General features: G+C 37.2%; 2 protein-coding genes across 2 annotated transcripts; both read left to right on the plus strand.

Moving 5' to 3' along the window:
* The first annotated feature begins 7012 nt into the window (after positions 1-7012).
* Positions 7013-7960, plus strand: LOC105996485 (olfactory receptor 6K3-like). The gene has a single exon (XM_013030572.1). It carries the CDS (start codon positions 7013-7015, stop codon positions 7958-7960), a length of 948 nt encoding a protein of 315 aa, XP_012886026.1.
* Positions 7961-16085: 8125 nt separating this feature from the next.
* On the plus strand, positions 16086-17051 carry LOC105996428 (olfactory receptor 6K3-like). The gene has a single exon (XM_013030506.1). The coding sequence runs from the start codon at positions 16086-16088 to the stop codon at positions 17049-17051; it is 966 nt and encodes a 321-aa protein (XP_012885960.1).
* The last annotated feature ends 648 nt before the right edge of the window (positions 17052-17699 follow it).

Consider the following 17699-nt stretch of genomic DNA (forward strand, 5'->3'; position numbering starts at 1 on the left):
TGGGGCCTGAACTCTGGGCCTGGGCACTGTCCCTCAGCTCTTCAGCTCAAGGCTAGCGCTCTACCACTTGAGCCACAGTGCCACTTCCAGCTTTTTTCTTTTTTGCTTATGTGGTGCTGAGGAATCGAACCCAGGGCCTCATGCATGCAAGGCAAGCGCTCTACCACTGAACCACCTTCCCAGCCCCCTTATTCTAATTATTTACAAATGTCCTAAAGTACCAAAAATATAAGCTTACCCTGTAGGGCAAGAGCTGGGTTCTGAAGAATTACAAACATAAGGAAAGTACTAGGCAAGCATCAGAGGAGCAGAGGCTGGTCAGAACTCTCCACTGGATGATGTTCTTTCAGAACAAGCTGAAGCACTCATCCTTCTGTGACCAGGAAAACAGTCCTCAGAACTTCTAAAGGCACTGGTCCCTTGTTGATAATTATATAAATGTCTCTGGAACTTCTTCAGGGAATATTTAGGATGGGAAGATTGTCTTTCTTGGGAGTTTCTCTTTAGAAGATGCAGGATCTAAAAGCAAATGGTTCATCTCTTCCCCTCCAAGGGGCAAATTACGAGGAATGTATCATATAGTAATTAAGACATTCCCCAGGGCCAAGTATCAAAAGTTTTCCTGTGGATACAAAGCCTTGTCTCTCATACAGGAGAATAAAGCTAAGCCCTGGCATCTAGAAGAGCCAGAGTTGAGACTAGACATTGGGCAGGATCACAATCTTCAGGAGAACCGAGCTCTGAAACCCACTTCCTTCTTCTCTTTGCACCTATAGGTCTCCTTATGATTCCCAAAACCTCTTCAGATTAGACCTTGTCATACAAAATAAATATATACTAAGAAAAAATTAAAAACAATCTCACTTGATCTTTTAAAAAGCAGTTACTATATGCTTAAAATTAACATGGTAAATTTAGTTATTTACTTTTTATTTACCACAACAAAGAAAGATTTATATGAGGTATGCAATAGAAGAGCTATTCCCGTTGTAGTCAGGAAGGTTTCTGCATAACTTATAGAGACTAAAAGAAACTCTAAATAAATTCATTGTTACATTAAATTGATATATTAATTATTTTTATTTTGATTTTATTGTCAAGGTGATGTAGAGAGGTGTTAGTTATATGCATAAGGTAATGAGTATATTTCTTGTCAAACATTGTTACCCCCTCCTTGTTTTTCTCTCACTTTTCCTCCCACCCAAGTTGTAAAGTTCATGTCCAACATATTGTCTTGTGAGTATCACTGCTGCATTGGTCACCCTTTGTCCTTTGTCTCACCATAGATCAAAGCTTTTTACTTTTTCTTTTTTAGTTCTGAGACCAGGATTCAAACTCTGGCATATACCTGTCATTTTTGCTCATTGGCTAGTTCTTTATCAACTGAACCATACTTCCAACCCCTAAATCATTTAAATTACAAAGGAAAAGGTAAATTGATCTAAAATTTGGTTAGCTAAAGATCAATCAATATTTTCAACATAGACCAATCAAGCTATTTTCCAGTTGTTTTTTTTTTTTGCTTTCTTTTTTGCTTAGCTCCAGCCTCAGATTACGATCCTCTTACCTTAACCTCCTTTCTGTCTGAGATTGCAGTGTACATCATAATGTATATCTTTTATAATGTTTGAGGTATTCTTTATTTCTTATTATTTTTATTGTCACTTTAAAGGTAATATACAGAGGGGTTACAGTTACATATAGAGAGAGAAAGAGGCAGGGGAGGGAGAGGAGAGACTTTATCTCAAAAATAACCTAGTGAGTATTTAGAACATATAAAGAATGCCTACAGATAAGTAAGAAAAAAAGTTAAACAACCAAGATGAAAGTGAGTATGTGTATGCATGCATTATATATATAGTGTATACACACATATGGAAAGTGTTCAGCCTCAGTTATAAGAGGGAAATGTAAGTCAGAGCAATGGTATTATATTTTGTAACAACCAAAGCAACCACTGTGACTACACAGAATATCAGAGATGTGTAACTGCCAAAATGCATTCATTGTTGATAGTAGATAGAAATTGAAAATGATTTCACTATCTGATAAAGATATGACACCCTATAACACAACAAGTTTATGGCTCATGAATGTTTAGAGCATCCCATTTATACAAGGCAGAAATGATTCTCTTTTTAAAGCAGCAGCTAAATATATGGGCATGAATGGTTCTCAGAAACATAGTTTTGAGTGTATTTGCTCCTATATAAAAGTATACAGAGCTAAGCAATACATTTTTTTGATCGTGTATACATGTGTAGCCAATTAAGGTTAATGGCTATATACAATATGGGAGGAAAAATGCATTGTAGAGAGCAATAGAGTCAGGTTTAAAGTTATTTGTGTTTGTGCACATGCACCAGTATGGGGTTTGAAATTAGGGCCTGGGCATTTCCCTTTAGCATTTTTGCTCAAGACTGATACTCTACCACTTGGGCCATATTTCCACTTCTGGTTTTTTGGTGGTTAATGGAGATAAGAGATTCACAGTTTTTCCTGCCTGGGCTGACCTTCAACCTTGACCTTCAGATCTCAGCCTTTTGAGTAGCTAGGCATGAACCACAAGTGCTCAGGACTTAAAAGTTATTGGTAGTGTTCTCTCTCTCTCTAAAGTTGGGTCTAGGTTTAACTGAACAAAGAATGAAAAGTAGCCTGGAAGCATGGCTCAGCTGGGGGAGCATCAGCTGTGATCAAGAAAATCAAGTGAGTTTAAGTCCTGGTACTAGCAGAGGAAAAAAAAATAAACAAGTAGAAACAGAAATTTGAGATAAATGAATAAATTACTCTTTAGAAAATAAGGAAGTAAAAGTAAAAGGCAGTATAGTAGGCCTAAAGCAACAATGAGTAGGGGAAGAGTATACGCTTTCCTAAGCTGAATGAACAACAGCAACAAAAATAGATGGCAGACAAAAGGATCGATACATAGCAGACTGCTGAAGAAATGAGATCTCTGCATGAGATGAGACATGGCAATTCAGAACACAAGGGAGGCATTTTTGTCAAACAGATGGTAAGACTGAGTAAAACCAGAATAAAGAAGGTAAAACATGTGAGGTACCAAGTCTGCCTTTGAATCCCTACAAAGTCTTAAGCTTAGTTCATTTAGCCCTTAATTGATTATTTTTTGTAAGATCTCCTTAGTAAACTTGAGTCATTTAGAGTCAAAGAATCCCCACCACAACTCTTACTTTTGCTATGTATATCCAGATCCTACAACTTTTCTTAACTCAATTTTGTTTTCAATTTCTTTCCATCTCTCCTGTGAACAGTCATTTGATAATTAACATTTCATACTTTTTGGTATATTTTCATTTTGTAAGAGAAGAAAAATAGTATCTTATGTATTATGTATTTTCTTTTCCTCTGGCCTTTCCAACTTGGAGGTAAATGTTAGGTCAAATTTCAGCTTTAAAACAGACAGAAGATAAAAGAAAGATAGCACTCAACTTATCCTTAAATATCATATACAAAAATTTCCAACCCAAGCTTTCTCCAAAGGCTGGCTTACATATTCTCATCAATAGTGGTTTCTTATAACAGGAAAGATTGTCTTCAAGTCCTTTCCTGAGCCTAGCCCTTTGGTGATGTCTTCCTTGGTTCACTGAAGCCTATGAAATCGCATAGGAGTCCCTTAACTCCCGTTGTCCTTTGTGGTCCCCTAGATCCTTCTGAAGAAGTTCTATTGAACTTTGTAGCCAACTTCTTTATGACATACTAGTTTCCCTTATATGTAGAGATGTGGAGAAAAGAGAGTGAGGTAACAAATGCACCCGCCTCCCCCCCCCCCCCCCCCCCCCCCCGCTAATTAGTCACTTGAGACATGAATTGCTTTCCCCTAGGCACTGGGGGAGAATGTATCAGAAAAAGAGTCTTCCTCCATTTGGGCATTCCCAGAAAAACCTAGGGTTGTGGTTATGATTATAACTGTTCCTTTGGGCTGCAGTTAAGATGAAGACATTAGGAACCAGGTCTCTGAAAGAGGTGGGTATGGGATGAAAAGACCTGCAGAGACTGATGAGGCTTTGAAAACGCAAGACTCCGTGGAAAGACAAGAGCTCAGGGAATCAGAACTTTGTTGAGTTAGTGTCTTAAGATTAGAGCGAGTCATAATATTAGGAGAAATTATTACATGTTATCTTGGCCACTAGCTCTATGACTTTTCTTGCCTCTACTAATATCTGGGTTAAATTTGAATCTAGGATGCTTATGTTTTGCATACTGGAATCAGGAAAGGCTGCTAAGATTAAAGGAATCTGAGCTAGTGGTGATTACTGATTAAGATTCTGGGCTATTCATTCCCTCAGAAAATGTTGGAGTTTTGTTAGATAGTAGATATAATTTTGTTGCTAAGTATATCAGGAATACATTCCCATTTGCATGCCTTTTCTCTCTGAGATAGATAAATCCATAAAAATCTTTCCAAGTTCTCCTTTTTCCAAGTTGCACTATTCAGTTCTGATACATACAAATGATAGAGCAGAATACTAGTAGCTGGCTTTCCTATTTCCTAACAGTCTTTGAAAAAGGAAAAACAAACTGTGAAGACTATCACTTTCTGTCACACATAAAAACAAATTCATTGGGAAAGATGGAGGAGAATGATGAAAAAGGAGACAGTGATCAAACTACATTGTACTCCTAATCTGGCTTGTGGAATTGAAGCCCTTTTGTAAACCTACATAGAGGTATTTTTGGAAGTATATTAGAAATAATGAATTCAAATGATACAGAGATGTCAAGATTATTTTTGAATTATCACATGAATTCATACTTGAATTCATAATTGAATTGAAAGCCTTTAAAAAACCTAATCCTACCTATAAACACTTTTTAGCATTTTTTAGACAGAAAATTGACTACTGTTCATTGAAAAAATATTACTACATACCTGTATGAAAGTGAGCTGGAGTGAGATTATTTTGGAAACAGTGAGTTCAGTAAGAAATAATCACAGTGTAAATTACTTTGCCTTGTGAACCTCTATTTTCAAAGTAAAATTTTTCTTACAAAAACACATTGAGGGGGCCAGGAAGGTAGCTCCATGGTAGAGTGCTTGCCTCGCACTTCATGAGGCCCTGGGTTCGATTCCTCAGCTCCACATAAGCAGAAAAAGCTGGAAGTGGCGCTATATGGCTCAAGTGGTAGAGCTCTAGCCTTGAGCTGAAGAGCTGAGGGACGGTGCCCAGGCTCAGAGTTCAGGCCCCATGACTGACAAAAACAAAAACAAAAACAAACACACACACATACACACACAATGAGGATTTTGTCTCTTTCTTCCTGTTTAAAAACAAGATTAATATTTTCCCATATGCATAGAAGTCTTTGATTCCTTTGCTCCACATTGAATTCCCTTTGTATATAGCAGGTTTTATTATAGTTTCAAATAATGGCACATGTTTATTTTATCTATAACTTACTCTTCTTGGTAAATATCAGTAGTTTTCTCCACTTAGAGTTCCCATCTCCAGTAACTTCACTAATAAGAAGTTTAATGCAAGACTCAGGATTCTGTCATGCAAAAATTTATTAGCAAACAGACACAAAAATACTATTGAACCCATTTTTGGAAGCTCATGGAAATCCCAACTGCCTACTTTTTAGGCTTTTTTGATGACCAGAATGAATAAAAGTTTCTGTCAAAGACAAAATCCTTATAGAGAAAGAAGACAGAATCTTTATAGATAGAAAAGCCAAGTTTCTAGTAAAATCAGGGGATGAATCCCCTGTTAAGGGAGGAATACAGGAATGAATGAGCCATCTGTCTATGCTTTCATCCATGCTTTTTAGGCTTGTTTGGTTAGTCATATCTTAATACTCTTCAAACAAGGGGCTAGCTATATTTCTATATGTATCTTAATCTTATGTTCTTTCATCAACTACTGTTTTGTATATGCTGATAGTTCTCAACTGCCATGATTTTCTACTCACTTCATCTCTTTTGGGGACATTTGGTAATTTGCAAAACCATTTTGGTTGTCCTGGACTGGGGGGTGTTGAGCTGCTGACCTCTAGCAAGCTGAAATGAAGGGTACTCCTCATCATTCTGCATCACACAGAACAGTCTTCTCTCCAGCAAAGATTTATCTGGTCTGAAGTATCAATACTCCAGACTTAAGAGAACCTGTTTTATGCTATTTAATGAACTTTAGTGTATAGAGGCAGATAAGGATATTTGAAATTCTTGCCAAACTTACCTCTGGCTGTGGACAGCTGATTAAAGTCTTTTGGATGTCACCATAATACTCTTAGAATGTGATTTTAAGATTGGTATACTTCAACTATTCAGTAACCTCAATTACAATTCAAATTAGATTAACTTGTGCTCACAGATATATCACAGGGTTCCAAATGGTTGTGTTTTAAGTAAATTCTACTCAGTCTAATATCTGTCTTGCTCATTTTACTGAATTATCAATCAGGAGGGGACCAAAGGGAAATTGATTTTTGTGTTACATTTTCTAAATTGCAAAATTGGCCTTTATGCTAAATTTCTAAGTTGCTTACTTGAAAATGGCCTTGTGCTTAACCATAGAGGAGGTTCATTTTGTCATTTTGTGTCTCTAATATCACATTTCAAAAAATAAGTATGTCTACTTACATTGTTTCTAATTTACTATTACAATGAATATCCCAATTGAATACCTTTGTGCATTATTTTTATATTTTTTTTCTTAGACTGCACAGTGAAAGGCAGGTTCTAAACAGTTTTAAAGCTCTCCATAAAAATCACCGTATTGCTGTTCAGGAGTATATGTAACAAGTTATGACACTCTGTTTCCTCATTTAACAGGCTAGTCTATAATAATATAAAGTATACTTTACTGAAAACCTTTTGCAAATTTGACAAGGTAAGTTATAATTTGCAAAGCAATTCATTTCATTTTTTAAAAATCAATCTAATTTTGCACCATTCAGTTACTGAAAAAAATGTTTGTATTTGTTCATTGAATAGACCTATAATTTTTATTGTATTTCATTCCATTAACTGATAAGGAAGATTATTGAAAATATGGACCAGGAAAACCAGACAACAGTGACTGAATTTTTTTTCTCTGACTTCCCTCAATTTGAGAACAGCAGCCTCTTGCTCTTCATTCCTCTGCTTTTCATTTACATGTTCATTGTTGTGGGAAATTCTCTGATCTTCTTTGCTGTCCAGCTGGACTCCAGACTTCACAACCCCATGTACAGTTTCATCAGCATGTTCTCCTTTCTGGAGATTTGGTACACCACGGTGACCATTCCCAAAATGCTCTCCAACCTGGTCAGTGAACGGAAGGCCATCTCTTTCATTGGTTGCCTACTGCAGATGTATTTTTTCCATTCACTTGGGGTCACAGAAGCCTTAGTCCTCACAGTGATGGCCATTGACCGATACATAGCCATCTGTAACCCCCTTCGCTATGCAGTCATTATGACCCCTCGGCTGTGCATCCAGCTGTCCACCAGCTCTTGCATTTTTGGCTTCCTTGTGTTATTGCCAGAGATTGTGTGGATTTCTACTCTTCCCTTCTGTGGCCCTAACCAAATCCACCAACTCTTCTGTGACTTTGAACCAGTACTGCACTTGGCCTGTACAGACACATCCATGATTCTAGTTGAAGACGTGATCCATGCCATCTCAATTCTGACCTCCATCTCTATTATCACCCTTTCCTATCTAAGAATCATCACTGTGATCCTGAGGATTCCCTCTGGTGAAAGCCGTCAGAAGGCCTTCTCCACTTGTGCAGCTCATATCACTATTTTCTTGTTATTTTTTGGCAGTGTGTCACTCATGTACCTACGCTTCTCTGTCACTTTCCAACCACTTCTGGACAAAGCTATTGCATTGATGTTTGCTGTCCTTGCTCCATTTTTTAACCCAATAATCTATAGTCTGAGGAACAAAGACATGAAAGATGCCATTAAGAAGATTTTCTTTTCTCCAAAGACATTGGATGTCTCTGGGAGTTAGTGAGAGTTCACTTGTATCTGTCCCAAGATCTCCACAAGCTTCAAATCCTAACAAATCAGTTCCTATCACTAGTGTGTATGCTTGTATTCAGGCTGCTGATGGGATGTTCTTTATTTCTAATCTCAGAACTAATATTTATTCTAATAGAGGAAGTTTGTATTACATTATTCACAGGATGGCAAAGAAATATTTTCTCTACTTTGCAATTTTAATTAATGTGGTACCGCCTTTCCTTCACCAATCAAGAATCCATAATCACGATATAATCTGTACTTTTAAAATATTGTCTTTGTGTAATATTTCATATTATATTCACAATACATTTTTATTGGTTATTTTTCCTCTAAAACAGATTAACCAGACACATACAGCAATTAGGTGATTCTTGACTTGAGACAGAAGCCTGATTTCCTAAAGTTCAGTCCAGAGGTGTTTACGATCCCTTTCCCAAAGTTTGCCTTCTGAACATTACAATGATCGTGTGGTACATACGCACACTGACTCTGTGATGCTTGCATCCTGCTGTTGTTTTCAATTCTGTTTTGAGTTTATTTTACATTCTCTTGAAGATATAAGCACAAACATTTTTAGTATCTTGAAGATCAAATAGTCTTGGATCCAAAACATAAGTATATAACTCAAGCAAAGGTATGTAATTATAATTTAGTCTTTTTAAAATGATATCAGTGACAGCAAAATGTTCTGTGTCACCATGTTATGTCATTTTATATAATATGAAAATTCCATGGCAATTTCACACCTCACTGTCTTTATTCTTATTGTTTTTTTGCTTTGAAATGTGCCTCTTTCCTTCTTCTCTGATTCAGAACTTACCCTTACTCATTAAAATGTTTACACACAATCATTATGGAATGAATGTGCCTACCTCCCACCTACAAAATTATACTAGTAGCTTTTTCCAGGGACTGAGTAAATTTTCCACAAAAAGTGATTCTGCCTAGCTGTTAGGGAGAGAAAAGCAAGAACACAGCATAATCTGGACCCCAAATAGCTTTCATCAGTCAAGCGTATAAACCTTGGGATCCTGGGAAATGTTATTACATGACAATCACAGGGAGATAGCACTTCAGTACAACTGCAGTCATTTTAGGGGCTATACATAAGAACTACATTCTTAAATGGATAGGGAACTAAGAGCAGGGGGGGTGAAAGGTATGTATAATTAAAAGAATTTCAGTCACAAATCGGGCCTACCTAGTTGATCATTATCTCAGTCTTTCTTTGGGGACAGGTCTCAGAGAAGTTATTATCATTGTCATCACTAATCAGGATAGAGAAGTCATCATTGCCTGATGGATAGTCTATTCCAAGCAAGAAATTCCCAACCTTCATGTACCTAATACTTTAGAAAGAGGGGAAAGGGTATTTTAAACACATATTAAAATAGGCAAAAATAAAAGATGAATCATTAAATGAAACTAGGTGTTCTGTGGAAAGCAGAAAAGAAAATACAATAGAATATTAGGAAACCATAATTTAAAATAGATTCATCAAGTTAAATTTAAAAACCATATTTGATCCTAGCATTGATGGCACATGCCTGTAATCCTAGCTACTTAGGAGACTAAGATCTGAGGGTTGAGGTTTGAAGGCAACCTGTACAGGAAAGTCTTATCTTCAATTAATCACCAAAAATTCCAGAAGTGGAGCTGTGACTCAAGAAGTAATATTTGTAACAATGAGCAAAAAAGCTCAAAAACAATGCTCAGGCCTGAGTTCAAGCTTCAAGACTGACAGCAAAAACAAACAAAACAAAGAGAGAAAAGAAGAGAGAGGGGGAGGCATGTAGGGAGGAAAAAGAGAGAGAGAGAAAAAAGTCAGATTTGTGCCAAAAAAATGGATAGCCATATGAAATATGGAGGGAAAATGATTCAAGCAGCTGTAAAAGCTGTTTAAGGAATCAAGTAGTTTTTGTGCCTGAAATGAAGAGGGGTATGGAAAATGAGAACATGAGCTCAAGGCAATAAAAGGGAGATGTATCATAGAGCCATGAGGGCCTTGGTAAGATTTAGACTTTTCTAATCTATTCTGAGAATGAAACCTTTGGAGAATGTGGACCATAGGAGAGACATAATCTGGTTTAAAGTTTGTCAGAATCATACCTGCTTCTGTGTTGAAAAGTCAACAAAGGAAGTTCCAGGGGAAGCTGGAGTCCTAATAGAGCTATTGCAAAAATCTGGTAAGAGATGAAGGCAATTTGAATCTAGATGGTGGCAACAGAGATGGAGAAATGTGGTTGAGTTCTAATCATAGTTTGACAACAAAGCCCAACAGAATCTCCTGATAGACTGAAAAGAGAGTATAAAAGATAAAGGGGAATCAACTAAGGTGAAGGACCTGCCATTGATGGAGACAGAGAGCACTGTTAAGAGGAAGGATGGTAAAATTTAGTGTTTCATATTTCAGTTTAAGTAGACTATTAAACACTGAATACTGAGCTGCTTCTTATATAGATGAGTTAAATACTGAGGAGTCAAGGCTGGAATAAAGTATGTATAAATCATGAGCATATATTATACATTGAAGCCATGAGACTGGGTGAGACTACCAAGGGTCTGAGTTTTGGGGTGTAACATTATGGTGGATTTGGGGGAAACAGGAGGAATCAGAAAATGTAACTCAGAGGAATAAACAATAAGACACAAAGAAAAGCAAATGCCCCCCAAATCATGCCAAAATATATATTTCAATGAAGTCCAACTTTGTCAGATTTTTCTATTGATCCAGAAAGAACTAAAAATTGACTACTGGTCATTATAACCTTGAGAAAGAGAAGTCTGTAGGAAGGGATGATGGCAAACGCCTCATTGGAGAAGTTAAATAGGAGATAAAGAAAAATTGGAAACTTCAAGAATGTCTCTTTAATGGAATTTAAAAAGCTAACTAGAGAAGTAAAGTAATATAGATTAAGTAGAATCTCTAAAGTGTTTTGTTGATTATGACTCAAAGATTAAATTCTAAATCACAATTAAGAATGGAGATACATATGTTTATACATTCACATTTCTATTTATAACAGGAAAACTTTTTTTGTCGGTCATGGGGCCAAACTCTGGGGCCTGGTGTCCCTGAGCTCTTCAGCTCAAGGCTAGGGATCTACCACTTGAGCTACAGCACCCCTTACAGCTTTTTCTGCTTATGTGGTGCTGAGGAATTGAACTCACGGCCTCATGCATGCAAGGCAAGTACTCTACCACTGAGCCACCTTCCCAGCCCCATGGAAAACATTTTACAAGATAATTCTTCCTTCTTTTCTTTATATCTTCTGTAGGAAAATTCAGTAAGCCTTGAAATACTTAAACTACCCAATTTAAGTCCCCAGTTCTGTTGAATACAATTCTTTCTAGGAATGTCTGTTCAGATAACCTCTGGACTTTGAGCTAAAATATCAAAGCCCACACATCACTAAAACTCTTGGCATTTTAAACACCAAGGTAAACAAATGAGAAAATTAAGTTTAAAAAAGATTTCCATTAATTAAGCCACGGGGAAACAGAGTTGTTATTTTCCCTAGCTATCAGGGGAGAAAGACATTAGTAGAGACAGCTCTCCCAAGAAACCTGTAAGCCTTTCCAACTGAACCCAAACACTTATACTGCATAAACCCAGGAAAGGGAGGGGACCTCATTGTCTCTGCTAAAGGTAAGACAATTTACCCAGATCCAAGTGCAGCCTTGTCATGTGTCTAGGAGACACATTAGCTACCATTACCTTAACTGAAACTAGTGTTTAGAGACATAGTTGAGAGTGCATGAATGGCCAAATGGAATTTGGCTTCAAGAGGAGGAGAATTACTTGTAGGTTTAAAAATCAGTGATAATATTACATTTGTAATGGTATAGCAGATGGGATGGTAAATTCTTGTTTATTGATATACATCCTCAGAGTTGCTCAAATTAAATTAATCCAGAAGGATACCATTTCACATACTGGTGTTTAAGTCCCAGCCAAATCAGTAAGATCATTCCTGTAATAACGAGGGGATGAATTACTTCCTAAGATACAGACCCAAACAAAAATAATCTCCATACCTAAAACTGATCGTATATATGCTTTCCTTTTATTCCAGTAGGATTGGATCAGTTCATGCCTCTTCCTCCAGGGTCTAACAGCTAATTTTTAATTAGGATATGTTGGAATTTTGCTAAAACACAGGTACCTCAATTTAAAAAAAAATCTTAATTTCAATCAACCACTTTGAAGAAATAACAAAAAATAACAACAACAAAAATATCAGGAACACAATATAACAATAATTTTCTTAGAAATGACTCGCAGATGTCTCTATATTGATCTGCAGTGATGTAAGTCTTTGTGGCTTCTTAATCTCTTCTTATATGCATTTCAGGAACTCCATAGAGTTGAAAGGGAGAGAGTGTGGTTTGACTGGTAGGGGACAGCCTACTAGTGACAAAGAGCCAAAAAGAAAAGGTGCTGCATCATAACAGAACTCAGTAGGTCAGACTTTGAGATGCCATGACAAAAATTGGGCTTAAACTCAGTTTACCAAGCTGGGTATAGGTATGAATCCTAAAGGATTCCTAAAGATGTCCGATAGCATATTTGGGTCACTCCTTCCTTTAGATGCCATATGAACCTTTTTTTTACCTGCCTGGCTCCTTAGGGCTTCCTGTGCAACTTCCCTGTCTGTCATGAGATTGCTTCAATTCTGAAATGCCTCCAGGTCAGTTCACTCACCAGAGTTGTGCTCCTCTTAGAGTTGTGCCATGTGAAGTCCCCTGAGAGAAGTTAACAATCTCAAAGCACCCGAACAGACATGCATGGATTTGGTAGTCAAGTTTACAAAGCCCTACATCAGCCTCCCTTCAAGATGATCATCAGTCTTTGAGTTTCCAGTTCAGTCCTACTAATTTAGTCTAGTCCATTATTATGATAAACTTCATAAAAGTGGAGCATCTTCTTCACTACTGAAATGAACAAACTCACATCTGAGAGCTAAGTATGAAATAGGCACTAAACAAATACCTGTTTATTAACCCATGAATAAGAGAAATACATGATTTTTTCTAAAGACAGTTTTTCCTTTTTAATATATATATATATATAATATATGTAATTGCTATTGTGAAGGTGATGTACAGAGGAGTTACGCTTACATAAGTCAGGTAATGAATACACTTCTTTTTGAACAATGTCACCCCTTCCCTCACTCTCTCCTAGTTTTTCCCTCCTCATCCCCACCCACAGGCTGTATAGTTCATTTTCAGTAAGTGTCTAGTAAGTACCACTGCTGCACTTGTTTACCCTTTGTCTCACCCTTTCTGTGCCTCCCCTGACCTCCTCTTGGAAACAAGATACTCTCCTAAGAGTATCCTCCTTTGGTATCACTGTGTGAATGATTAGAATGCTATTTAATTAATTGTGTCCAGGTGTCATTGTTTGTGTTCTATTACCTAGGGAGTTTACTTGTCAATTTATAGGCACATTCTAGTCAAGACAATTTTTAAAAAATCCTCAAAATAAAGAAAAAAAAGAAATCATAAAAAAGACGAAGGAAACCATACAACCTATGCTTCTTGGGGGTCTGGTTTACTTCACTTAATATAATTTTTCCTCATGACTGGTACAATGTCATTCTTTCTGATGGATGTATAGAATTCCTATATATATATATATATATATATATATATATATATATATATATATTACATTGTCTTGATCCATTCATTTGCTGAGGGGCATCTGGGTTGATTCCATATATTGGCTATGGTAAATAATGTTGCAATGAAAATGACTGTGTTGCTGGCTTTAGTGTATCCTTCTTTGTGATCTATTGGATAAAAGCCCAGGGGTGGAATTGCTAGGTCTTTTGAGAAACCTCTATACTGCTTTCCAGAGTGGGTTGAATGAGTTTACATACTCACCAACAGTGAAGTAGCATTCCATTTTGACCACATTCCTACCAACATTTGTTATTGCTAGTTTTATTGATAATGGCCATTCTAATTGGGGTAAGGTAGGATCTCAATGTTGGTTTGATTGCATTTCTTTTCTTTTCTTTTCTTTTTGTCAGTTGTTGGGCTTGAACTCTGGGCCTGAGCACTGTCCTTCAGCTCTTCAGCTCAAGGCTAGTGCTCTACCTCTTGAGCCACAGGGCCACTTCCAATTTTCTGAGTGGTTTATTGTAGATAAGAGTCTCATGGACTTTTCCTGCCTAGGCTGGCTTTGAACCATGATCCTCAGATCTCAGCCTCCTGAGTAGCAAGGATTATAGGCTTGAGCCACTGGTGCCCAGCTGATTTGCATTTCTTTTATGGCTAGAGATGTTGAATACTTCTTTGTGTTTATTGGACATTCTTACTTCTTCTTTGGAGAAGTCTCTAAATCTTCGGTGGCTCACATCTGTAATCCTAGTTACTCAGGAGGCTGAGATCTGAGGATCAAAGTTCAAATCCAGTCTGGGCAGGAACATCTGTGAGATACTTATCTCCAATTAACCACTAGAAAACTGGAAGTGGTGCTGTGGCTCAAGTGGTAGAGTGTTCTCCTTGAGCTGAAGAACTCAGGTACAGCACCCAGGCCCAGAGTTCAAGCCCCACCACTGACAAACAAAAAAATCTTTAACCCATTTATTAAATGAGTGGTTGGGTTTTTTTTTGAAGGTTTATTTGGGGAGGGGGGTTTAACTTTTTAAGCTCTAAGTATATTTTAGCTGTCTGAAGTATATGAGGCCCCTGTATGAAGTATAGCTGGTAAAAAATCTTCTCCCATTCTTTCTAGCTATATACTTTGTCATGCAGATACTCTTCAGTTTCATGTGATCCTATTTATCCAGTCTTTCTTTGATTTATTGTGATTCTGGATCTTATGAAGTTTGATCTGTGTCTAAGAGTCCTAGTGTTTCTCCTACCCCTTTCCTGTAATATTGTCATGGTATCTGGCCTTACATTGAGGTTTTAATCCTTTAGAATTGATTCTGGTGCAGGATAATATATACAGATCTAGCTTCAGTTTTCTGCACATGTATAGCCAATTCTGCCAGTACCATTTGTTGAAGAGGCTGTCTTTTTTCCAACCTGTATTTTTAGTTCCCTTATCAAATATTAGGTGGCTATAGGTCTGTGAGTTCATTTCTGGGTCTTCTATTCTATTGGTCCTCAGGCTTATTCTTGTGCTGGTTTTATTAGTATGGCTTTGTGAGAAGAGTTTGAAGTTTGGTATTGATATTCTTCTAACACTGTTCTTCCTATAAAGGATTGTTTTTGCTATTTGGGGTCTTTTATTATTCCATATAAATGTCTGGATTGCTTCATCTATCTCTCTGAAAAAAATGATGTTGGGATTTTGATGGGGATTGCATTTGTAGAAAGCTTTAGGCAGTATTGTCATTTTCACAATGTTAATTGTTTCAAGCCAGGAGCATGGAGGGTTTTTACATTTCCTTAAATCTGCATCAATTTCTTTTTTCAAATTTTTAGGTTTCAAAATAGAGGTTCTTCACTTCTTTGGTTAATTCCTAGGTATTTTTTGAGGCTATTACAAATGGAGTTGCTTTCCTGATTTCAGTCTCAATTTTTTTATTGCTGGCATACAGGAAGCTACTGATTTTTGTGGGTTGATTTTACACCTTACTACTTTGCCAAAGTCTCAGACCAGCTTAATAACTTGGGGGAGCAATCTATAGGGCTCTTTAAACACAGGATCATGCCACCTGCAAAGAGGGAGAGAGTTTTATTTCTTCACCTTTATGTGTTTCTCTTGCCTATTGATATTGCTAGGAATTCCAATACTATTTGGAAGAGGAGAGGAGAGAGGGAACATCCTTGTCTCATTCCTGATTTTAGAGGAAATGATGTTAGATTATCACCATTAAATATAACAGTGGCTGTAGGTTTATCATATACAGCCTTTATTCCTCAATATATTGAGGAATGTTATTGAGAAAACTTACTTAATCACCTAGTGGGAAGTGTTGCAACAACAGTCATCAAGATCAGTCTGTAGTTCTCTTTCTTGGATGGATCTCTATTGGTTTTGGGAACGGGTATTATGTAAAGACGCTTCTTCATCTGATTCTCATACAAACCAATACATCTTAATTTTTTACCTTTCAGCTAAAAAGTGCACTATCTTTTCTCCCACAATGGTCAACGCTGCTGAGACTACGGTGAAAAATAATCGCACTACAGCAGTGACAGAGTTTCTCTTCTCTGGATTCCCCCGACTTGAAGATGGTAGCATCTTCTTCATTCCTTTGTTCTTCATTTACGTGTTCATTGTTGTTGGGAATCTCATTGTGTTTTTTGCAGTCAGGATGGATACTCATCTCCACAATCCCATGTATAATTTCATCAGTATTTTCTCATTTCTGGAGATCTGGTACACCACTGCCACAATTCCCAAGATGCTCTCCAACCTCATCAGTGAGCAGAGGACCATCTCCATGATTGGCTGCCTCTTACAGATGTACTTCTTCCACTCCCTAGGAAATTCAGAGGGGATTTTGCTTACCACCATGGCTATTGACAGGTATGTAGCTATCTGTAACCCTCTCAGGTACCCAACCATCATGACACCACGCTTGTGTGCTCAGCTCTCTGCGGGTTCCTGTATCTTTGGCTTTCTTGTGCTGCTCCCAGAGATTGTATGGATTTCTACATTGCCCTTCTGTGGCCCCAACCAAATCCAGCAGATCTTCTGTGACTTTGAACCTGTACTGCGCTTGGCCTGTACAGACACATCCATGATTCTGGTTGAAGATGTGATCCATGCTGTGGCCATCATCTTCTCTGTCTTGATTATTTCCATCTCTTATATCAGAGTTATCACTGTGATCTTGAGGATTCCCTCTGTTGAAGGTCGTCAGAAGACTTTTTCCACCTGTGCAGCTCATCTTGGTGTCTTTCTGATGTTCTACGGCAGTGTGAGTCTCATGTACCTGCGTTTCTCTGCCATTTTTCCACCAATTTTGGACACAGCCATTGCACTAATGTTTGCTGTTCTTGCTCCATTTTTCAACCCCATCATCTATAGTTTGAGAAATAAGGACATGAAAACTGCAATTAAGAAACTTTTCCTCTCTCAAAAAATACTTACATCATCAAGCTAATGCCAATTCATGAATATTTCTCACTGTAGATGCTCCTCTAGCATTCTAAATCATATTTGCATGTAATTCATTCATTCTTACAATGATATTTTGACTATCACAGTTCTTGTTTTCATACACATATTTATTCTGCTTACGCATGTTTTTAAGATAATATGTAGTACCTGTCTAGTCTTAGACATGTGTACAAAATGTAGAAAGGAGATAAAATGATTACATCCATAAAATGTATTTTTGTGAGATTTTATTTTATTAGCTTTTCACAAAAGTTTTATGTCTTAGGTATTACATAAACATTAATAACAACTACTGATTATAAAATATAGTGGTTCCCACTCTGGAAAGCAGTATGGAGGTTCCTCAAAAGACTCCACATAGACCTCCCCTTATGACCCAGCAACCCCACTTTTGGACATTTACCCAAATGATCACAAACAAGGCCATACAAAGCTACCAGCACAACCATGTTTATTGCAGCATTATTTACCATAGCTAAGATATGGAACCAACCCAGATGCCCCTCAGAGGATGAATGGATCAAGAAAATGTAAGCATAGAATATATGCTTCGATCAGAAAGAATGACATTGCCTCTTTTGTTAGGAAATGGAAAGTCTTAGAAAAAATTATATTGAGTGAAATAAGCCAG

Source organism: Dipodomys ordii, unplaced genomic scaffold, assembly GCF_000151885.1.
Source record: "Dipodomys ordii isolate 6190 unplaced genomic scaffold, Dord_2.0 Scaffold131, whole genome shotgun sequence".
NCBI lineage: Eukaryota > Metazoa > Chordata > Mammalia > Rodentia > Heteromyidae > Dipodomys > Dipodomys ordii.

Excerpts from the sequence above, each read along its gene's own strand:
- LOC105996485 (XM_013030572.1), top strand. The coding sequence starts at position 7,013 with ATGGACCAGGAAAACCAGACAACAGTGACTGAATTTTTTTTCTCTGAC.
- LOC105996428 (XM_013030506.1), top strand. The coding sequence starts at position 16,086 with ATGGTCAACGCTGCTGAGACTACGGTGAAAAATAATCGCACTACAGCA.